At 47.0% G+C, this 23,993-nt stretch overlaps 1 protein-coding gene across 6 annotated transcripts in view; it reads right to left on the reverse strand.

Moving 5' to 3' along the window:
• The window catches only part of kat6b (K(lysine) acetyltransferase 6B), a 33,751-nt gene extending 12,646 nt beyond the window's left edge, over window positions 1–21,105 (reverse strand). The window contains exons 1-12 of one of the 6 annotated variants that reach the window (XM_062527081.1): window positions 20,967–21,105; window positions 19,700–19,757; window positions 17,375–18,275; window positions 10,426–10,534; window positions 7,705–7,820; window positions 7,123–7,204; window positions 6,322–6,451; window positions 4,036–5,303; window positions 2,361–2,527; window positions 952–1,067; window positions 621–762; window positions 99–260 (exon numbers count right to left, since the gene is read on the reverse strand). In XM_062527081.1, the coding sequence (XP_062383065.1) occupies window positions 99–260; window positions 621–762; window positions 952–1,067; window positions 2,361–2,527; window positions 4,036–5,303; window positions 6,322–6,451; window positions 7,123–7,204; window positions 7,705–7,820; window positions 10,426–10,534; window positions 17,375–18,016 (2,934 nt within the window). In that variant the 5' untranslated portion in view covers window positions 18,017–18,275; window positions 19,700–19,757; window positions 20,967–21,105. Of the gene's footprint in view, window positions 1–98; window positions 261–620; window positions 763–951; window positions 1,068–2,360; window positions 2,528–4,035; window positions 5,304–6,321; window positions 6,452–7,122; window positions 7,205–7,704; window positions 7,821–10,425; window positions 10,535–17,374; window positions 18,276–18,712; window positions 18,771–19,456; window positions 19,553–19,699; window positions 19,902–20,966 lie in introns of those variants that run through there. The other 5 variants (XM_062527082.1, XM_062527080.1, XM_062527085.1 and 2 more) reach the window with 5 other exon arrangements.
• Window positions 21,106–23,993: the final 2,888 nt, after the last annotated feature.

Consider the following 23,993-nt stretch of genomic DNA (forward strand, 5'->3'; position numbering starts at 1 on the left):
TTTATTAACATCAGCTATCTTTCCACTGACTCGTGCGGGTGTGCGTGTGTGTGTGTGCGTGTGTGTGCGCGTGTGGGGGTGGTGTTCTGCGCTCGTACCTTTGAGAAATAGCCAACGAGATGACAGCCTTTTTCATCATTTTTTGTGAGAACGTAGAAGAGAAAGGGCTCCACGTCGTAATATAGCGTCTTGTGGTCCAGGAAAAGCTTGGCGAGCAGGCAGAGGTTTTGGCAATAGATCTTGCTCACGTTGCCATCAACCTGGTCAGGAGGAAAAAATGAATAAAAAGAGGGGGAAAAAAGAGATCAGGAAAGGGGAAAAAAAATAACCATATAAAAATGGGAAAGATTCATATCTAAACACACAGCAACCAGAGAAAGTGATCCCAGCCATTCTGGGCAAACAGACAGGGCCCTCTGCCGAGTCCCTTATAAGAAGAGAGAAAGAGCACGAAAGAGAAAAAAGGGAAAAAGGAAGAGTGAGGGAAAGAAAGAAAGAAAGAAAGAAAGAAAGAAAGAAAGGAGAGAAAGACAGAGAAAAAAAAAGACAGACAGAGGGGTAGCTAGATAGAAAAAGAGCGATGAAAGATGGCCTTGTTCTAAAGGGAGCTCGAAACTGACCTCGAACACGGAGAGGTCAGCCTTGCGGTAGATCTCGTTGGCGGGCGGGTGGAACCAGACACACTTCTTGACGTGCCGCTGCAGGATGTTCTTGCTCCGCATGTACTTCAGGCAGAACTCGCACAGGTAGAGCTTGTGTAACCTGCAAAGAATGCGAAAACAAAACCCCGGAAAAGGGGTGCAAAAATAGCCAGAGATTAACACCAGCTGAGCACTATTAAGGGGCTAACGATTATTATTAAATATTATGAACAAGCAATGAGAAACAGCGCTGCTCGGCAGGATCCGAACGAGCGCGTATTACTCGGAGCCGTAAACACGTTCGTCGTACCGGGAGTATTCAGGTGGATAAGGTGAGGAGTACCACGTCTGAATGTCGTACTTTCCAAACTCGATGACCGCAGGGCTACGGCCCGAGGAGTCGGTGCTGTTCATACTTCCCGTTCTCTGTAGACACACACACACACACACACACGCACACACACACACAGACGCAGCAATAAAAAGACATCAGTCTGGAAGAGACTCAGGAAGCACACAGATGGCATCTCCAAATGATCCATGGGAAAGATACTTCCACGGGTTTATAATTCACTCATAAAACAGGCCCATGAGCACTGGCAGGCCGCTGCGTGAATGGAGAGGAGCCAGCAGCCCACTTCCACAATGGAAATTCATTTATTTCTCCGCATTAAAAGGTTTTTAATTTTCGGATTCTTGCAGAAATCCATAGAAACCCCCCCCCCCCATTAAATCAAGTGCATATTAAATATCTTTAATTACTGGGCAGAGGTCATAGGAGTTTGTAGGATTAGAGGGGCTTTATTTTACCAACTAAACACACTGTCAAAACGAACATTTCAAAAGAAGACTTTGTAAGTTGAGCTTTGGAAATAATAATAATAATAATAAAAAAAACCTCTACACTCACACATTCACTAACAGTTACTTTTGGAATAGACAGCCCATATAAGCTTCAGCGGTAACTACTACAAGGTCTCTTTGTGTAAAACAACTTGGCTGAAATGTATAAACGAGTCCAAACCGTTTGCGATCCCAAACGGTGACACATAGTGCGGAAGACTGCCAACACTAACGACCCAATGCGCACTTTCTCTTACTGTAACATGTGGGTCAAAGAAGTGGGACACGGTGCCCTAAGAAGAATTCGGATAAGCTGCCGAATTCCACTACCTGACAACCTTAAGTGCCAGCAGGAAGGGAAATGTATTGGTTGACCCTGGGCCAGTTTGCTGCCCAAACTATCCTCTTAGCCAGAGGAGGAAATCTCCAGGTCCATATGTTGGTTCCACCTGTAGATTTAATGCAGGTGATTCCACTACCTGTGATCTGTATGGCTCAGGAGTTGTGCTGACTAACCTACAGTAATTTCCCGCATATAAGCCGCATTGTGTATAAGCCGCAGGGCAGTGTTTTATGCAAGTTAAAAGAAACAAATCCATATTAACACCATATTAACTGCCCCCCTGTAACCTCATAGCTGAAGAAATTTTGCAAAATCGGTGTATAAGCTGCAGCTAATAGTCAGGAAATTACAGTAGTCACTTTATAATATAGAAATGCATAGAATCAGATGGCTTACTGAAAGATTGAAATAACCATGACGTAGGACTTTTACTTTCTGAAGTCCGTGTTTTTCAAAACTCATCTTCACATTTGTGGACCGTTAGCGTTGCCCCACCCACACCCGTTGACATGTGTCCGGCCACCGCGCCTCACCTGTGCGGAGAGCTCCTGGACCCGCCTGAAGATCTCCACATCCTCCTCGGTCACGTGCTCTCTGGCCACGCCCACCGGCGGCAGAGCCAGTGCCAGTGCCAGCGTCTGCGGCTGTGGGTGCAGCTGCCGCTCTCGCTCCTGCCTCTGGAGGGCGCTCCGCTCTGCACCTGCCACAGTTTGAACAACAGGAACCAGGTCAGTACTGGAGCGACTCCCACCCCCCTCCCCCAACACATCCAAAATACACCCTCGCATCCTGTGCTGTGCCCATCATTTCGGGCGCTCAGACACTTCATCCAGAAGGTGCGAGACCTTTTGTGTGGCCTTACTGGCTTCTGTTCAATGACAGCGAGGCTCAAAATGTGCTGACATCGTGAAGTGCAAACTGCCACTGATGTCCTTAAGATCAGAAGTTTGTTCTTAAGCTACATGAATAATATTACGATGACTAGAAATATCTGCATTATACTGTAGTAAGTGTATACAATTTCCTGCTAGTAAATAAACACACATCAGAAGACATGATAAGCTTTCAAACAAGAAATACACTACGGGATGAAAGCATTTACATGAAAGCCATCGTTCAGTTTATGCAAACAACATCAAAAACACACTCTGTGTGTGTGCGTGTGTGTGTGTGTGTGTGTGTGTGTGCCTAAGTGCATACATGGATGGATGGTTAAGAGTTTAAATTACATTAGCACTACAAGCCCACTACTTCCTCCTGAAGGAGGGGAAGGAGAAGAAGAAGAAGAAGAAAAAAAAAAAAACAAAGCAGCGAGAACCAGGTCTCTTAAGAACCCACAGAGATGGGGGAGTTGTGGCCCCCTAGACGTCCCACTTAACAGCGGAAAGCCAGGGCCAATTCCCCTCTCATTAGGTGCCCAATTAGGGGCTGTTAATCACATTAAACCTGTGAAACGTCGAGGCAGGCAGCTGGGGTGCGGATGAGCAGAGAGAGAGAGAGAGAGCTTTGAGGTGGTGGAGGCTAGAGGATGGGATTGTGGAGGATGGGTAATGGCTATGACTCAGCAGCAGCACAGGTTATTATGGGATGCGCTTGCGGTTAAGACGATGGGAGCTAGGCGATGGACTTAATGGAGTAGCAGGCTAGCGCAGCGTGAGAAGGAGGTATGGGCGCCATGCATTTCCAGAGAAGAGAAAGGAAGGAAGGAGAAGGAGGAGGAGGAGGAGGAGGAAGAGGAGGAGGAGAGCGGCAGATTTTCCACAGCCACTACGAAACCAAAAAAAAAGAACAGATCATCGGAAAAAGAACGTCCGAAGAGTCAAGATCAAACGAAAAAAAAAAAAAGAAAACGGGAAATCAAATTGAGAGGTGGAGGATTAGTCATAAACACACATTCGGCTGCATGTTAAGTAAAAAAAAAAAAAAAAAGTGAAAGCGCATAAAAGCGTAGAATAAAAACAAAACAAGTCAAAGTAGTTTCCTCTATACTGAGCACAGAGAGGGTTATGAGAGCGAGCGAGCGTGTGTGTGTGTGTGAGAGAGAGAAAGAGAGCGCAAGCCAGCCAGCAACAAGCCGAAGAGGGGTTATGTTGTTATTCTTTGCTGGACGACACGCAGCTGTTCTGGGCAGTATAGCTGGGGAGGAGGGAGAAGGTGGGGGGGTGTGAGGGGGTGGGGTGGGGGGGATTTTGGCGGGCCGTTGCTTACCATCGAGGCTCTCTGGTTTAACTCGTCCGCTGGTCATGCTGCCCTTTGCCGGCGAGGGGCCCCCCTTCAGAGCGGACACTCTATATTTTAACCTGCCTAGCAAGCGGTGTTTTTTCAGGAAGGCGCTACGTCGGAAATGGCTGACCACCTTAAAGGGCCGGCCACGGGGCAAGGGGTGGGAGGCAGGTCTGCTCTTTACGCTGTTCGGCCTCGGTCCTAGAGCCTGGGGGTCGGGGGTCTGGGCCTGGGAGTGGGGGTGGGGGTGGGGATGGGGGTAGGGGTCGGACGCAGAGTCGGCCTGGGCCTTACGGTGCGCGCGCCGGGGCTCGGCGTAGCACGGGAGTCCCTTTTTGCGCGATTGTCCCTGAGCGGTGAAGATGTGGGAGAGTCCGTCAAACAGGCCCTTGAGCTGACTGCTGCCCGAGAGGCTGCCCACGGACGGGGCGCTCGACTGGCTGGACGAGCTCTGCGGGGAGCCGGGGGCCCGGTGCGAGGCCGGGGGGCTGAGACGCGGGGCCAGGGGGGAGGTGGCGGCGGCGGCGGCGCCGGGCGGCAACGGAGTCGAGCTCTGGCACTCGGGGGCGCCGGGGAAGCCAGTCGTCCCCGCGGCAGTGCCGTCTCCTGCCATCGCCGCTGCCACGGCATGTGACGACAACGCGCCGAACTCGAGAAGGGACTCGGAGTACGGGCTATGATGGGGGTGGGGGTGGGAGGATGGGACGCTCTTACGGGGACGCCCCGCGTGACTGTGGCGGTGGTGGTGGTGGTGGTGTGCAGGACCGTCCAGGTCGGCCCGCGACCTCCGGCCCCGGGGGGAGGGAGTGAAAAACTTGGTGAGGCCGTCGATGAGGCCACGGGGTCTCTTGTGCAGGGGGCCATGCCCAGCAGCAGCAGTGGCAGCCGCAGAGGTGGAGGAGGAGGAGGAGGAGGAGGAGGAGGAAGGGGGGGAGGAGGTGGTGGTGGTGGTCTGGGTGGTCGTGAACGGAGACGAAGTGAGGGGGGCGGTGGAGGAGGCAGAGGAGGAAAAGGAAGTAGAGGCGGAGGAGGAAGAGGAAGAGGAAGAGGAGGAGGAAGGGGGAAGAGGGGGGGTGACGCGGGAGCCAACGGCTGCCCAGCGGGCGTCTACAGCTGCCAGTCTGCCTCGGGTGTCCTTCACGGATGCGGCATGAGCAGATGAGGGTGTGGTACAGAAGGTGATCTTTTGACCCCTACCAGGTGACCCCCTTCCTGCCAGCGCAATCTCAGAGCCATCACCCCCGGTAACAGACCTGCAAGGAGAGACAGGATGTCATTTAAGGAAACACCTGGAGGCACTCCCCTGCTTACATGAATCAACATCACAAGCTCTGATTTCAAAACACGACATTAGCATTTTGTCTTTCAGCCGATTCACTCCATGACCATATCGGCACAAACATGTAAACATTACAACATCATCTACATATCTTCTCTATCTATTGGGTCTTTCCATTTGTCTCGCAAGTCCCCTGCCCCCTTGGAAAGTGTAAATTACCCAGCTTTCTTGTGGCTATCACGGAGGCACGCCCCCTTTAGCTCGTAATATCAACTGTCCAACTCGGGGCCCCTCAGAGTACACCAAGGTGAAGGAGGAGGGACATACGACTCGCATCATAAAAGATGGCTGAGCCCATATTTCATGGTAAGTTGAAATGAATTTTCTTTGCATTTGTACTACCTTGGTCGTTTTAATAGTGTGTTCTTCCACACTTGGTTACATAGTGTAGTACATATAGTGTATATATACTTCCCGTGAGGGAAAATCGTTCACTGCATTTAACCAATCTTAACCGAATTAGTGAACACACACAGCACACAGTGAACACACAGTGAGGTGAATCACACAGCAGTGAGCTGCCACCCACTCCAGTCAACCATGGTACTCGGGGAGCAGAGAGGGGTTACGTGCCTTGACTGGTCGGGGATCGAACCGGCAACCCTCCGGTTACAGGCTCAAAGCCCTAAACAGTAGGCCACGGCTTGCCCCAATTGCCGCTTCAGTCCGGTCACCAATTTGGTTTGCACGGTGTTGCTGTGCGTGCAATACAGTACACATTTTGTTTTCGAGCTGGTTTGCTAAATTGGCCAATGTTGCTAACAATAACAATGACTTATTTACGGTACAAAAGGAAAGACTCATATGTATCACCAGTTTTGGAACTGAGGAAGGGTTTATTTCACAAGAAATCGATAGGATTTGTTTCACAATATATTTTTAAGTCTGTTCTGCGGAGTTCATGATTCACTAATGACTGGCAGCATACTCACATTCTTTGCTTGAATTTCTTCCGCGGCCGGCCGACGGGCTTTGCGTATCGCCGTCGGATCTGATCGGCTTTTCGGTGCAGCAGCATCCTGCTGCCTCCCCTCGGCCTGCACACCTGACAGACCCACGTTCCTGGACACACACACACACACACACACACACCACACACTTAGGTTTCGATCAATTGAGATAACATCCAGACACTCCAGCAAATTTGCCTTAAATCATTGTGTTTGTTATCGGGCTACGTTTATGTTAATGACAACAGTAAGTTCATTCCTAAACCCACAAGTGAGGGAAGCACAGAAAGCACACAGATCTATAACAAAAAACAAAACAAAACAAAAACAAAAAAACATGTAAACACAAACCAGTCGATTCTTCCTCCCTCCCTCCCTCCCTCCTCCTCTCCCTAAAGCTCTAATACACAGGCCTGGATCGTTCCCATAATGCGTGTGGATTTACTGAATCCGTCATTTATGACACATTGGTATTGTGAGCATCGCTCTGGGCCTCGGCGCTGTAATCCGGAGATAGTGGGAGGTCCCACGGGAGTGAAGCGGGGAAAGGAATCATTCGACATGCACGCACACACGCACACGCGCACACACACAAAAACATCTAATAAGACATCACTGAATCGTCGTAGTGACTGACAGGCCCGGGAGGCGAAAGATAAAGGGAAAGAGTTTAAACCGATGACAGGGACGCAAGCCACTGAAGTGTCGAGGGGAATGAAGGGGTGAGGTAAGGTTCAGGGGCTGGGGGGCGGATGAGGGGGGGGGGTGTTCTGGCCATCTTACCTTTTGGCATTCTAGAGATTGGAGGGTCGCAGCACTCCATGTGGAAACCCCGATCGCAGGAATCGCAGAAGAGCATCTCGTCCTGGAAAAGGAAACAGGGAAAGGTTATGTGTTTTGCGTGTGTGCCTGTGTGTGTGTGTGTGTGTGTGTGTGCGTGTGTGTGTGTGCGTGAGTGTGTGTGCGTGAGAGAGGTCCTGTGGGGAATATCCGTTTCAGAAAGAGAGGGCTTTGCAGGAATCGCTCCAATAAGGCAGCCTGAATGAACAGGTGTTGAGAGAGAAGCTGTGAGACAACTGTTACATTCCGTACAGCTGGAAAACTCCCGATGCGACAACGCGACACAAGCTCAAAACAGCCAGTTAACAAATGTAGTTTGTGCAACATAACGCATCAAGCACTTTGTGAACCTAACTGGACGTATGAGGTGTGCAGTAAAAGACAAAAGATGTGTTTGAGGTATCAATCTTTTAGACAGCTTTATGTGGATTCTCCCAAGAGGGCTCGTTTCATCACATAACAAACGTGAGACATTTCAGGAAGAGAGGGAGAAAGGGGAGAGCACCTAGACAGATGTCGACTTACCGCATTTTTGCCCTGTATTCGACATGAACTGCACGTCTTGCACTCGATACACTGCCATCTTAGGGCCTTCACGTTAGCCGTCAGCTCAGGCGAGAACTTCAGACACGAAGGGTGGCCTTTGAGGATAAAAAAAAGGAGAGGGGGGGATCTTAGTAACTGCTGTTCACCGCAACACTGAAAAGACGTAACCAGATACACTTAGCCTCAAACAATTTAGCATGAACTTAGCCTCAAGAACCTGTTAGACACGCTGTGGGTTTCCATTATTATCTGATGGAGCGCTACTGCGGCAGTCCTGTCAGAGCTTTCTCGTCATAGCACTTCACCTTGTTACACTTCAACACATCAAACTGAGAGCCTCCATCTCAAATTTTCCTTCGTGTTGATTGAACATTTAAATCACTATTTGCTTTTTTTGTGGTTGTACAGCACGGCTGAACTTCTTTCCAACCGTGTCTGCTCTCTGCCGTTTTATTCTCACTTCTGGAATTACCACTGCACACAAAATTGCTGTATAAATAAATTTGCCTTGCGCGCATGAAACACAGACCCAGAGGAAGTCATATTCCTTCCTCTATTCACTAACTGAAGGTTAAATATTAAACATGAGTCTAATCAACGAGATCTATAGTCCCATCCCTCCCTCCCTCCCCTCTGCTTCTCGGTCTCGTACATACACAGACATACATGTATATTCCACATTAGCCGGGTACAGCCGGTAATTGGCCGGTTTCACATGTAGTTTTCCGGCCAGAAAAAAAAAAAAATGTAAAAGGACGGAATGTCTAGTGGAAAATATGCTACATTTGTAAATAAATAAATAAGGCATAACCATGACAACTTAAATATACATTTAAAACTATGAAACATTTGTTTTTTATTTCAGGTTTGCACAAACAGCGGAATACGCTTTCTTTCTCTGAAATCACGTCTTTAGTAAGCAGGAGTTGCATTTGCATTTGTAACTGCTTTCTTTTGCATTTGTGATTGCTTACTTATTAAGCATGGTTTCAAGTCATTTATTGGGACTATTGTCATTGTATGGAGGGGGTGGAGGGTCCATAGCAACACAAATGACATCACGACCACCAATCTAACACTTGCAGTAAAGGTCTGTATCTATTCTCGGGTCAACCTGCATGTCCATTCATCACAGCCGTTGCTTCGTTATAAGGCTACTAGGTCTGTGGGGAGAATAAGAGGAAAAGGGCTGTGATTGTTTGCATAAGTTAAATACTGCGCAAACTGATATCGTGCCTGTTCAATCCACCGGGAATTCTCCTGACTCCCGCGACTCTCCACTACTTTGCTTGTGTAGCATCTTGTAGGTTAGAGTCTGTTCTCAATGCGTGCGCTCAATGAGGCTGGCAAGACGTAATGAAAGTAGCCTTCTCCACTGCTTGTGCAAAGCTCATCCTAAACGGTGGTGCTGGTGTTGGAGGCGCTTAATAAACTGCACTGTGGAAATATAGTTGTGATTTAGTGTCTTAAATGTAGAGGCAATTATGGTTGTTTGCAGCATATGCCCCGCAGATTTTCTGTGTGTCCGGTATTCTGGAATATTACCGGACCTTTTGTCCGGGCCAAAAGAAAATCTAGCGTAACCTCTGGTACGTTTCAAACTCATGTCGAAACCACAGTATGATCACACACTCGAGAGACTAATCATGGATAATTTGATCTTAATGAGGCACAAATGGTAGCAATGTAAACTGTATAATGGCGGAAGAGCAATGGAAGTCATGTAACAGACACACCCACACCCACACACACCTTCTCACTCTGAGTGGTAACACCACAGCTGTTTTACAGTGTTCTACACAAACACACACACACAAACACACACACACAACCCTGCTCTAATGAAAACCAACTCGAATGCCACTTAGTCAAAATCACGAGCAATAAAAATGTCACCGCGAGGAATGATTCTTCCTGACATTTAAAATAATTGTTCCACACAAATGACTCCTTTAAAAGAGGTGATTTTATGGTGAGGTGGATAATTTGGTCTGGAACAAAAAAAGGAAACAGTTATGGGGGGGGGGAGAAAAAGGAAGAGAGAAAATGCCACCAATATGCTTCAGCAAATGGACGATCTCTTTGACCTCTCGTCTCACTTCCCTCTCGCGCTACACACCGACCACAGTCAACCTTGGACGGTTTTGTCATTGCAAAAGTGAAAGGTGTTTTGCAGCCGGAGCCGCCATTAGATGCTCGTCAGCCGTCTAAGTACAATTACCTCAAATCCAACCATGTTCAAACGAGTGCAACGTGAGGTACCCAGCAGATATCATAACAGGGAAAAACAAAAAAGGAGGAGAGAGAGAGAGAGAGAGAGAGAGAGAGAGAGAGAGAGAGAGAGAGAGAGAGAGAGAGAGAGAGAGAGAGAGAGAGAGAGAGAGAGAGAGAGAGAGAGAGAGAGAGAGAGAGACAGAGAGTGAATGCAGGAAGATGGGCTATGACCGAGTGACACTTAAGAAAGATGACACTGAACCGCTCTGGCACAGCTATTTAGCGATCTATTCAGGTGCATCATATCCAAGCATCTCCTTGTCCCACAAGGCTGCTAGTGTGCTAATCGTTAGCCTAATTGTCCTTGGCACCACCCAAGGTGCCTAGAAACGCCCCCACTATCCAGCAGCCATTCCCCCTGCAAGGCTGAGGTGGTGCTGCTGACCAGCTCTCTGGCTGCAGAGAGACATCCAGGAGGAGGCTTACCACTGCTCCCGCAATCTGCACAGGACAGAAGGTCCTCTGGCCGCTTGTCCCGGTTGGTCTCCTTCGTTCCCAGACAGAAGCTGCAGATGGGAATGGGGTCAGCCCGAGTCTGTGGAGAACGAGAGAGGAAGAGAGAGAGAGAAAAAAAAAAACAGTGAATCTCAAGGAACCAGCATTACTTAAAGCTGCTGTATGGGTTATGTGAGGTAAAATGACTTAGACACAGACACACACACACACACACACACACATACACGATTAACCTTAAATTACAGCCTTGAGCTGTCTGCAATCAACCTTATTGCTACTGCCGGCAACAATAAAATGTTTCGGGTCAGCCTGCTTCCGCGCCAAATTCTCTTACATGACCGTGTCAATAACAATTTATGCATGCAATAGGCAAATATGTTAGGCACTTAACCGACAAGATTGCTCAAGATACCCAGAGCAATCAGACATTTCTCCACAGTGAAGTACCAATTAAATTAAGTCTGAAAGATGCCCTGTGCGCTACAATAACACTCCATTTTATCCGGCAAATCAGGAGGAAGGATGCCATAATCACAGTTTAAGGGCTTAATAATACTCAACAGCTTACACAACAGTCTGAAGGGATTAGCAGGCCCTGTAATCAAATTACTTATAATAATAAAAGCAACATTTCACCGAGCAAACCATTGTTTCAAGTCACGTTAGGCCTATTCAGCTAATTAGAGTGTGAGAATAATGGCATGCCCTGTATCTCCCAACAAGAATAAGTCTTTGGCCTATTTCACCGTAGGGGAAAAATACAGTAAATAAATAATAATGAAAAAAAAAAGACTGGAAAAAGTAAACAACATTTTTAAGGAATTCATTTTCCAGAAGGCTCTATAAATAAATGAGTAAACAAATAAAGTTTGATGTGAGATGTCTGCGGTGCTGTTGTCAGAGGAGGAGCCAACAGTGTCTCAACCCCCACGCCCTCCTTAACCTCTTTCTCCCTCTCTTCCCCCCCCCCCCCTCTCTCTCTCTCTCTCGCTTTCTCACAGTTTCTCTCAAATCTCTCTCCCTCTCAGGTCGCTACACTAACTAGGCTGCACTGTAGATGCCGCGGTCCACTGCGTTGGCCTTACAGGGGCGCTTGCCACCGCTTGATCCGGTGGGGCACTCCACTGACTCCGGCTAGCCTTTCCAACGGCTCTGGGCGAGAGCCAAAGAGGCCTCGCTGCTGTAGCACGAGCAGCGGAGGTAGCGAGAGGGCCCGGCAGTCAGCGCACCGTCAAGTGATTGCTAAACCGTAATTCAGCCGGAATCCGCTGCCCGCCCGCCCGCCCTCCCGCCCTCCCGCCCGCCCTCCTCCCTCCCTTCGCCCGGCCCATTGCCTCGGTCCGATCGATCGCCGTCGCATGAGGAAGCAGGTTAAGGGCCCCCCAATCAATGTCCACTCCATTTTCTAACGCTCCTCATCAATAGCGCGAGTAGGGACTCGGCGCTGCGCAAAGAGCCAAGTTGCCAATAGCCGTCGCTGCCACGGATACTCTAACGTCCACAACACCGAGACGACGACAGCACGGCACGGCACAGCGCAGCGCGGACACGCAGAGTTCATCTGACCTCCATCCAGTGCCGGGGGGGTTTTCGGAAACAACTAGACCACAGCACAAACATTCAGGATGGCTTAAGTAGGTGCCACTTCTGCACTGCGATCCAGAAGCCTCTGGGACTTGTCCCAGAACCCTGGCTTGAGAAGACACGTACACAGGGGCAAGGGTAAGCGAGACAATAAACCTCCTCATGGTACAATAGCCAGGAACAAGTCAAAGCAGACGCAAGCGTGCCATAATAATAACATCAACAGCAAAGACAAACCCACTGGCACCAAAACACATGAGGTGAAATGTCAAGACGATCCACTGCTGGCCTGAACCAGATGCCAGCCAGACATCCTGGCACTAAGACTAACAGTGTGTGTGTGTGTGTGTGTGTGTATGTATGTATATGTGTGTGTGTGCATGTGTGTATATATGTGCGTGTGTGCGCATGTATGCATGTGTGTAGATGTATGTGCGTGCGTGTGTGTGTGTGTGTGTGTGTAAAGGTTCGCAAATACTAAGTTATACATGCACTTTGATGTGTTTCAAACGTAAGTGTTTGTTTGTATGCCTAGCGGGGAGGCTACACCAGGGACACAACTGAAGTGTTTAGTTTGTGGACCGTCTGCTGCAACAATTAGCTTCCACCAATAGAGCTGGCTGCACCAGGCGTAATAGAGGCGCACGTATACATTAAGAAAACAAACAATTAGATCAGTCTTCCAAAAATGTCACAGAGTGCTTCACTTGCCCACCCGGTGTAGCCCGACTGTAAGAGTCCCATTCCATTCCCCTTGCTCGGACATCTTGCAAAGCGGTCAGTTTTCTGCACGAGCAGGACCGAAATATGACTGATGTTTTAAGCAGTGGGAACCGCCACTGACACTTTTCCCACCTAAAAAACAAACTCGTCTTCCGAGCTTCCATGAGGAACTCTCCCAGATCAAGTAGCACACAGTGGGAAAAGCAGCATTCTTTCGGAATAACCAAGACCATTGTACAAAAGCTAGGAGGGGAAAAAAAGGCACCAGAGTCCATAAAGTCAAGGCCTAGAATATTTTGTGGCTATGGTGAAAATGCTTTCAGCGAGCCTCTCCATTAACCAGCATCACAAGGGTTGGGCAATTGCTTCACTTTCTAATCACATACAATTCAAAAGAGGATCGCTGTTCATTATCAGCGGCCATTTAAGGGGTTCCACAAATAAAAGCCTCGCTTAGGCACCCATGGCAACTAAGTGGACAGTGAATCAGTAGCATTCTCACCCAGCAAAAGGTCCTTCAGCCAGGTTAGATCAGTTCAGCTCAGCGCCCTTTACAACGCAGACGTCTCATTCTCGGACCAATTATGGCCGCCAAACAACCCTTTTGTCAGACGAGACCAAGTAAACAGAACCCGACTCAAGGGCTCTATGGACACACCGCTCTCCAACGAGATGATGTTCCCTGCCTTTGTTTGGACGTTTCCAAGGCAACCACAAGAGTGGCATAGGCTCGAGGGTGATATCAGGCACCAATTATATACTTGGCCATTGTGAAAGTGTACGTCCGTGGCGTCAAACAAGAGCATTCAGAAAGCATCTGACAAGCTCATCACATAATGACCATTTCAATATGCGGATGCAGCATGGGTGCATCCAGTCATTTGCTACACAACACGCAGTCTGGTGAGGCGGTGCAAGAATCAGGTCAGATTAGACTACCTGTGACTCAATATCAGACCTTAAAGTCCCCAATAAGACATACAGACATACTGAAGACGCCATGGTATTTTCTTAGCCAATGAGCACATTTCCTTGGCTGCGAAACTTAACAATTTGTGAGGTAAAAAAATATAAAATCAAAACAAAACGAAAAACCCACCCTGATCAGAGATTTGCCTGGTTAACAATTAGCTACCTAAATACTCCAATTAAAAACTGCAACGATCAATTGGGGAAAGAAATTAAAAGGGCATTTGTTTCCTCTGGGGCAATTTGAAATCAGCTTATCACTCACAATCCAACCTAAGCTAGCCAAGCAATTAGAATTACTTTTATTAAGAAAGTCAAGTGATTGAGGGAGCAGAGCGAGTGTGCGTGTGTGTGCGTGTGTGTGTGTGTGTGTGTGTGTGTGCGAGTGTGTGTGTGTGTGTGTGAATGTGTGTGTGTTTCAGGGGTGGGTCTCCCGGATATTAGGGTTTCCTGTTGGGCTCACATTATCCACCATGAGCCTCGAGGCCAATTAGTCCTAAATATTTAACTAGGCGGCCTCATTTGTCCCACGTCTCTTAATCCCAGTAATAAAGATTCCCCCTTATTCTTCCAAGCAGTAAATTAGAATTGGTCTTCGGGCCCGGTCACACCTGACGTGGAAACATGCACGTTTTCCAAACGAGGAAACAAGGGAAGAAAAAAAAAAAACAACCGACCAAAAATGTCAGAAATGAGCAATCCACATGCCATCTGAAGACGCGCATGTACGCAAACAAAAAAATCTCCCTTTTCATTTTCCCTGCACACTCACACACACACACACAGACAGACAGACAGACAATCAGGTCCCTCCTTTTTTCAGCTGTCCCTTCTGTCAAATAAAGTAACTAGGTCAGAGGGCCTACTGTAAAAGGCCGAAGACGAGGCTGGCGGGGCTGCAGGAGCCTCCACTCTTTCATTAAAACCTCGCTCTCTCCGCACCATGTGTTTCTCATTCTCTCATCTCTCTTATGACACAAGATAAACGACCTGTGCACCTTGACAGTGAGACAGAAGAAAGAAGGAAAGAAAGAAAGAAAGAAAGAAAGAAAGAGAGAGAAAGAAAGAAAGAGAAAGAAAGAGAGAGAGCAAAAAAGAAAGAAAGAAAGAAAGAAAGAAAGAAAGCACACCAGATGATTTCCCAGACACAGCACGGCTGGAATGGGTGACCCAGGCATGCCAGAAGGGGGGGGGCGCCAACACGACATGCAATTAGGGTTGCCTAACCCCCACTCCATTTTTTCCCCTTTGCCTTACCGACTTGACTGGCCACCAAACTTTTGGAGCTGGTGGGACTCGCATCAAGTGGACATGTCTTGGCTGGTTGCCAAGGAACTAACATTCTTGGGACTGGCTGATGGCATGCTCTCCCATGCCAACACATGACTTTATGGGGTGGGCTAGGGCCTCCAGTTTGTAGTGTAGCCTATAAGATGAAAAGGGACACCTAATAAAAAAAAAACCCTACCTGGGCCTACATAATGTTTTTTTGGCTATGCTGTGGTCTAATGACTAGGCCTGCTTTCTTTAAGAAAGAGGGAAGAAGAGGAGAAGGAGGAGGAGGAGGAGGAAGAAGAGAGAGGGGGTGGGTAGGTGGGTGCAGCTGGATCCAAAAAAGGTGGACTGGGCTAAGCGCAGAGTCTGTGCTCTGCTGTGCTCTGCTGTGCTCTCCGAGGGTTACATAACTGCTGCTGAACAACATCTCATTCCTTCCCCTTTTGTTCCATCCAGGCGAGAGAGAGCCCTGGAACAGGGAGGCTTCTTGTGGCCAGAGAGACTCGCACTCCTTCAAGGTTGGATCGTTTTTCATTTTATCAGACGCAGGGTGGCACTTCTGGCACTGGCGCAAAAGAAAGGGGGGAAAAAAAAAAAACAGTCCAGTTTTGCTCGGACGAAACCGCAGGAGTCTTCACAAACAAGCAAAAGGGCCTGGGCCATAAGATTGCAGTTAACCTCATCTGACTCTGTGTGTCATAACTGTGCAAGGGAAGGGAGGACTTTAACTCCGAAAAGCAGGAGGAAGAAGAAGAAAAGACAACCAAAGTGGCAGTTACACGCAATAAACAAGGCTGGAAGACAAAAATATCCACATTCTCTGCGAGTCTTTCAAGGATATTTTTCCCCTCAGAAGCCTAAAATCAGTCACATGACTCCTGCATATCTGTGGAAGTTATGTAAAAGCATCAAAAGTGAACATCAAAAGGTGGCAAACTCGGGCTTTCATATGTAATCGTGTGCCTTTTGGCTCAAGTAGTCAAATATAGAATTTAGTCAACTATATTCTCTCAATACCACTACCACCACCATGCTACAATATGACCGGCAGAAAAACAGACTGACTCATCTAGTCTCTGCAACAGGATGTTGGTTGGGTTACGTCTGTCAAGCGCAGTACATCTTCTCTAACCACAGACACAACACTCCCACAGTCAACAACTCGGCTAGTGCTCAACTCGTGGGGCTTTTTCCGTTTTTGGGGGTTGAAGTGATATTCACGAAACAGAGTTAGCAGATGTAACAGAGATAAGTGGTGTTGCTGACTCATTAGGCTACTGGGCCATGTCATGGAATAGACATTTTTGTTTCAAAAGATTCTGAAGCATACAAAATGATTAAGCATACAAAACCTCCTCTACTGTACATGCATGCAGGCACACATTTTCGGATCAGACATGATTGGCCTATATTCAGTCACTCAAAATCACAACATTCAATTAGATCACCACATCAAAACGGATATCACTACACAGCAACACTCATTTGGAGCTGTTGACACTTAAAATAACAACAACAGAAACTATTGATGAATGTAATGAAAAACAAGCAACATAACAGCTAAATGCCTACCGCAAAACTTAGCAGTAGCTGTCTAAATAGAGCCAGTGCATCTGTTTACAGACAAGTCTCTACAATGCATCACTGTGACTTCAGGGGGGAATCTTATCACACTCACACACACAACCCATGCAGGGAGGGAACTCTTGGCCCCGGGCTATGTTTACAAGCAGAAACCACAACATTTCTTGTGGTTGGCCCTGTCTCTAGGTAATCGAGAACAAATAACTGGCAGTGGCAGGGTAGTAGGGCTGGGCTGGCTACCACCTCAGATGTTGCATGAAATGGACTGGGTTGAGTGCAGATTGCTCTACTTGTGGGAGGTCAATCCAAGTTCATATTCATGCACATTTTATGTACCAACTTGAAAGTCTCTAAAACTACACAACGAAAACTGAAGAGCCACCATGCAGAGCAATCTCTTAGGCCTTGTAGACACTGTGCTTGGCAAGAGTTCCAGAAAGTATCAGATAGTCCCATAATAACACCACAGAATCATGAATACAGACAACAGTCAATATCTCATCACAGAGAAATGTTGAACACAGACCAACTTTTAACTGCAGTAGACCTTGCTGCAGGGAGAGTGGCAGGGGGGTCAAATAGCTTAAGTACGACCTAAAAGACATTGGCCGGGTTTCCCAGATTCGTTAAGAAGCCCTTAAGTGCTACGAACGTTCTTAGGAGCGTTCTTAGAACGTTCTTAGAGCGCTCCTAAGAAGTTCTTAGCACTTAAGAGCTTCTTAACGAATCTGTGAAACGCGGCCCTTGGCTGTGAAATTAAAACTGTGCACATGGGAGGACGTACCTGATCTCTCTCGTGCGGCAGCAGGGTGATGGTCGGCATGGGTGACCCAGAGACACAGGCCCCGCGGATGCCGGCTCCTCTCCCGCCGTCGCTCCCGCTGCTGAGCCGGTAGCGTGGCCCGTTCTTCAGGAGCCGCCCGCTGCCCACCGCCCGCTTGGCGGCCAGCCGGAGCCGCTGCTGGAAGGCGGGGTTGGCGATGACGTGGACCAAGTCCTCCTGGTTCCTCAGGTAACGCTCGATGTTCTTCAGCGAGGAGCCGTGCGAGTCATCCAGGCCCTCGATGGCCCGCCGAAGGACCTTATTCCAGTCGATGTGCCGCAGGTCTCCAGAGCTCAAGGTAGATCCTTTATTGGTGGTGGACTGCTGGGGCGCAGTCTGGGCCGACCCGTGATTGACAGAGGCCATACGTCCAGGATGACCCGGGTCTTTATACGAGGCACTGCCCTTGTTGGTAACCTTGAGCACGGCGCCATCGTGAACTCCTAATTCCAACTGCTCGAGAACGGTCTTCTTGTCCAAGCCATGCAAGGTGGCAACAGCGTGGCAAATCCGCTCCTCGGAAGGCCGCTGCTTTTGCCGTTTGATCTTCTGAATTGCCTCTAAAATCCACTCCGTGTACAGAGGGTTGGCGAGTTTTACCATGGTTGAGCGGTATGGCGTGGGAAAAAGCGATCCATAAATAGGCCTAATTCCGTCCTCTTTCTCCACGACGTGAGACTGTTAAAACATCCTCAGGACAAAGCAAGTGATGAGTGATGCAGAGCAGCATCAAGACATGTTTATGTAATTCCCAGGTAAGGTGACGGAGACGAATAACGATTCAGAGATAATTCCTCAATAGACAGGATGCTCATCAACCAAAGAGCTGGTGTACAGACACATTTTGTAATTCCACTGGGACCTACAACAGGAAACAAACAAAACAGAAAATCAGCACTAGCACAACACTAGCACGCACACGCGCACACACACACACAATTAGACAGATGCAGATGGCAGACACTACAGTGTGTTCTAAATAAGCTCTACATTAAAAACAAGTAAAGTCTGGGAATATGAACAAAACAATAAAATACAGGACAGACTTTATCCTACATTATGCAACATTTTTCCAACCTGCAAAATTAATCGTAAACTGAAAACGGCATATTGAGACCTTGTTTACCCTCTGATGCATATCAAACTTGACAGAACACCTAGAATCCGGAAATGTAGACTTAAGGAAGTGTGTTCATTCCCATGCTAACAATTACTGCTTTTCCAAACAACAAAAAACGCTATTACTAATAAAAAAAAGATTTCGTTCATATTACGAGTAACGTTATTTGCCCCAATTACCATTCGACAAGCCAGAAAGGGTTTGTTTTGCCTGAATAAAATCAATTCCCAACTCACTTTCTCTTCAGAGAAGTGCAGGGAACAACCAGCAGGTGACACATTTTATACGTGTGACTTCTCTCGGAACCCTCAACTACCAAATGGTGACATCAACCTCCACTCGTCACTGCAGTACCAGGGTCAAAGTTGGACCGCGACTGAGAGATAACGTGTACAATGTTAATGTTTAAATAAAATATGGTTTCAGGCACTGTCATACTATCTTCTCGACCTGGCAAGGCATATAATCTCGCTAACTAGCAGGCTAAAATAACACGACAATGCTTCTATGCTATCCTAGCTTCCCAGGAAGCTAACAAGCTAATTCGTTAGCCAGATGGAGAAGTGCCATTGGAGCCAAGAGCTAAGAAGAGGCATTGGGTGACATCACTATTTTTCTACGAACATCACTGGCATAGGTCATCATATTTGCGTAAAACATATAGAAGTTCTTTACAGTATTTTATATCCACATGCAAAGTATGTCAAGCTATATTAGCCGTGCATGCTATCCGGTATTTGCCAAGCCAATGTTGCTAGATATTCGGCTAAGTGTCTTGCTAGGTAGCCAACAGCTGCTAAATTGACAAATCTTAAATTACCAGTTGTATACGTGGTTGACACTGATGTCATACAACGCAATCATGCAAGTTCTACTATTGACAACCCCATAACAAGTTTGCAACTTGCTGCAAAACAAAGTACCTTGTTAACTATGTTGTCGGGTAATGTTACCGCAACAGAGCCAACCAGACTTGTCAAAATGCAGATTAGCCAGCTAGCTAGCGAGCTACAAGGCTACATAGCCAGCTGCTATTTGCGTGCTAACGTTAAGCGACGCTTAGAATTAGTGGCAGCGACTGAGATGCTAACGTACTTTATTTCACGGGGAAATGCACTGCTGAAATATTTGTACAAGAGTGATGAACGAAAAGTCAAAACACCAACCTTGAAATTTAGTAGTGAGGTTGCGAAGAGCACTGCTGGTGCCTGCTGCTGATGTTGCCTAAAACAGTCGCCATTTTGTTACAATGTTGTAGTTTACATGAATCCGACATGACACTGATTACAATCCAATGGAGTCTCATTAAACCTTACCTACACACTAATGTGCCCTCCCTAGCAACTTTAATATTGGTTGTAAAGACAAGATCAGATTTCTGGTTTGATAAAGTACATGTCAATCATTACATATACGCGTAACCAAAAGGGGCGTGTGTTGGCTACATAATTTGCCACTACCTACAATTGACCCGCCTCTTAAGGTGCCAACTCATGTAATGGAGATGACACACTCGTTTACTTTGTGCGCTAATCATATTTTGACAGGACAAGAAAGCCTAGCGTAGGGTGACTTTTAGAGGCCAACCTACGTACCTTAATCACTGATACCAATCAAAGATGGAGAAGTGCATGGAAATTTCCTTCTCCAAACAACAATTTGTAGACAAGCCCACCTTACGAACACTGGATGAAACAATCAGTTACACTTGAGAGTGATTTGTTACATTCTAGAGACGAATTGGATACTATTAAAATCTATAACACTGGCAACTAATGTAGCGGCAGTAAGATGGGAACGCGTTATTACTGTCCTGCGTGGTGAAACTATTTGTCGCTGCATTAGCTCGTTGACTGTAGCCTACATCAAATGTAATTCACACTCGAGTTAAAAGACGCGCGTTTCCTTTAGCTCTGCTATCGATAGTCATTTTCCGTCCGACATGCTGTCGACTTAAGATCTTTAACAATATTGTGCTTTCACAGTGATTAAATATCCTACTCACCCCCAAACAAGTACAAGCACTTGACGTAAGGAGCTTTCTCGTAGCCTGTCTTGCAAATAAGCCACATGGGTTTGGGTTATTTATTATTTATCAAATTAAATATGTCCACTGGGAAAATAAAACCTTCGGGAGAGAAAGAAAATCCATAGCCTATCCATTCAATTTCGCAAGCACAGTCTACGTTAAAATCTCATTGCTCCACCTTGAGTGCTGATGCATGATACACTCGTTAGCTATCCATCAGCAGATTAATTTCAATCTTTGGTTAATTTATCAACATAAATGGCATCATTTGTACCACGAGAACGAATCCCGAGCGACCGGTAGCCTGCGTGAACAAACACAACCCAAGTGACAAGCAATGGTGTAGGCGAGATGTAACCTTGCAAATGGTGGAGAAGCAAAGCGAACATTTTGCTGGTAGTTACCTTTTCAAGTTTTCTCTCCTCGAGACCTCTCGTCATTAACACGATGATTGAAAGCCCCCAAAATGTAAGCATCAAAGTATTAATCCACACAGCTTCCCAAAACACTAGTCTATTTGAACACACGTAGCAATTCTCGCGGTGGCAGAGCGGACCTGATAATAACTAATTGAAAGGTTAATCTACATAGCAGTCTGTGACAAAGTGGTACCCTCCCCCTTCCTCACTGTAGACATCCCCGGTTTATTGTAGCGGATCGTCGCCCTGTGTGCGTTCATATGGTGATCACAGGAAAATAGCCTACATCAGTTTTTTTTTTTTTACTGTTGCGATCTCGTGTATATTGACATGCAGAAGACAAACTGTAGTGCATGATAATGACTTGTCAATAACATCTAATTCGGCCATAAACCACATTATCCATAGCTTGCGAGGTTTGATTCCCCATATCGCTGTCTTTCTACAGGGAAATAAAAACTTCCTCTGTTGATGTATCCAATTATCTTCACCGTGTGGCGTCCAGCTGGACGGGATGATAGGGCACTAGGGGATATCTTATTAAGCGAGTTGCTCTTCTCGTATGGATCTGTTTACTATTTGTGTCAGGTTGTTACACACCACCATTACAAATAATCAGTAGCTCAGAAGGGTAGTAAATATAAGTGTCTTATTTGAAGTTGTTGACTTCGCTGTTGTCATGTGAACAGCAGCTATTAGCCGTGACAGTATGTTGCCATCATGGTAGCACTGAGTGGCATGCGAATGACAACAAATATTAGCAATTGTCATGCATCACCACACCACTGACAAAATGCATTTATGTAAGATTTTCATTTGAAGATTATGAGGACACCTAGTGACATCCATTAAGCAAACATACAGCGGAACCAGAGCGAGATTCTGGATTTCTATTAGGGCGCGCATGGAGATGGAAATTGCGCCTAGGCTGGCATATAATTTCAGCTCATGTAGCCTATCTTATTTTAACAAATTATTACATCTAAAATATAATTAGGATCACATAGATCACTTATTTTCAGATTGTTCACATGAATGATAAACCACTGTTCATTTGTTCAGATGAGCTCAAAGCACGAATGATATCAATATGATTGACTGACAAAGAAAGTGTCATAAGCCTAGGCTGATCAGATGTAGTTAGGATTCATGTCAGGAGTGACAAAAGACATCTGTGTCCACATATAATGAATGTCAGTAAGGCCCCAGCAGGTCCTCCATGGCTTCGAGGGTCTGGGGGATAATTTGAACTAAAGCATGTGCCATCGCATGGTGCGCCCATCCCCCAGTTCGCTCTCTGCCAAATGCCACACTGGTGCTCGGAAACGCGTCTGCCCATCTGCGGGGGGGGGGGGGGGGGACGACGACACCGCAACCCGCGTCTCCTCTCCTCACATCAAATCCCACGTCCAAACGGGAGCTCGTCATCAGCCACACGGAGAAAAATAGAACCGGTCGTCGTGACTGGTTGTTTGTATTCGTTCACAGCTGTTCAAAATGAATCCGTCAGGGCGAGCATCTCATAAAGGGTTAGAACTGTCATGTTTAGCCTATCGTTCATGACAATGGCCTCCACCACACACAGCAAAACAAAATAAAAAATATTGTAGGCAACGATACACATTCATTTAAAATGTCTGGGATTAATAGAGAACATCTTTTTAGTGAATAAGATGAGGGGCATTTAGACTGCAAACAGGCAGACTTTCACATTGCCTGATCACGCTCCCAGCTTTTTTTGTGTTTGTGTTTAGCCATCTGTCACCTTGAGTAGAAAATGAACCAGCTGCCACCGAGTGTGATCTTGTCCAATCAGAAATCTGCACCCTTTCAAAACGTAGCCATGTGCAACTTAGGGAAAAAGACACCACAAAGAAAAGCTTAGAAAAAAAAATCTACCCATTTGCTGAATGACAATTTGGCTGCAACTTCTCACACTGCCCAAAAACAAGTGCCATTGCCAGTAGGCTAACAGCTGCTGAACCTACATCAATGAGTTACCTTCTCATCTCAACACACCCTATGCAATGCCACCATAGTCTGTGGTGGGGATTTGTTACATTGGTACACTTATACGATATGAGTCATCAATCATTGCCCCCCCTCCCCATCTTTACCAGTAAATGCAATGCAGGCAGGGGCATGATGTACTTGGCATCAGAGGAAATCGTTCCACCTCACACTCTGTCAACACATTAAAGCCTGTCTGACAAAATCATCCTGACTACATGTAAGCTCCAACACATTCAACACTGCCAGGCAGGCACATGTTACACACTATCAGGCTAGCCATCAAATATCAAGGGTAGTGTTTGTGTGTGTGTGTGTGTGTGTGTGTGTGTGTGTGTGTGTGTTTGTATCTACATGATTGTCTTCAGTCCCCCTGGATGAAAGGAGGTGGGGCTGAGATCTCCTCTGAACTCTCCCAGACATACACCCTATCCACCCACCAAAGCTCTCTCACACACACACTTGGAAACCCATGCATGACACACATGCATAACACAGCTGGGATCAGGCTCATTTTCAGGTCCCTTTTAGCGGTCCCCCACATATGAGGGAGCCCACTAATCCCATAACGGGGGAGAGAAGGACCTCCTGCGGGCATGCAATCCACATCCAGGAGTGAGCGCCTCACCGCGCCCAGCTGAGATGGCTGAGGAGACACCCCCCCCCCCACTCCCCCAGATGCCTCTGGCAGCCCCCCCCCCCCATTCCACCCCATCCCAGTCCCCAATTCCCACCACTCCACTGCTTTCTCCATTCTGCTGGTTAAGCAATCTGTGTGTGTGTGTGTGTGTGTGTGTGTGTGTGTGTGTGTGTGTGTGTGTGTGTGTGTGTGTGTGTGTGATCAGGCACAGGATTGATTAGCTTGTTACCCTGCATGTTCCTCCCTCCCTACCCACACAGCCATCCACACCCAACAACCCTTTCGAGTGCCCCAGACTAAATGGAAATAGATTAGCAAAGCAAACAGCACATGTGGTTCACATTCAAAATCATTCTCAATAA

This window comes from Sardina pilchardus, chromosome 22 (genome assembly GCF_963854185.1).
Source record: "Sardina pilchardus chromosome 22, fSarPil1.1, whole genome shotgun sequence".
In the NCBI taxonomy this organism is placed as follows: domain Eukaryota; kingdom Metazoa; phylum Chordata; class Actinopteri; order Clupeiformes; family Clupeidae; genus Sardina; species Sardina pilchardus.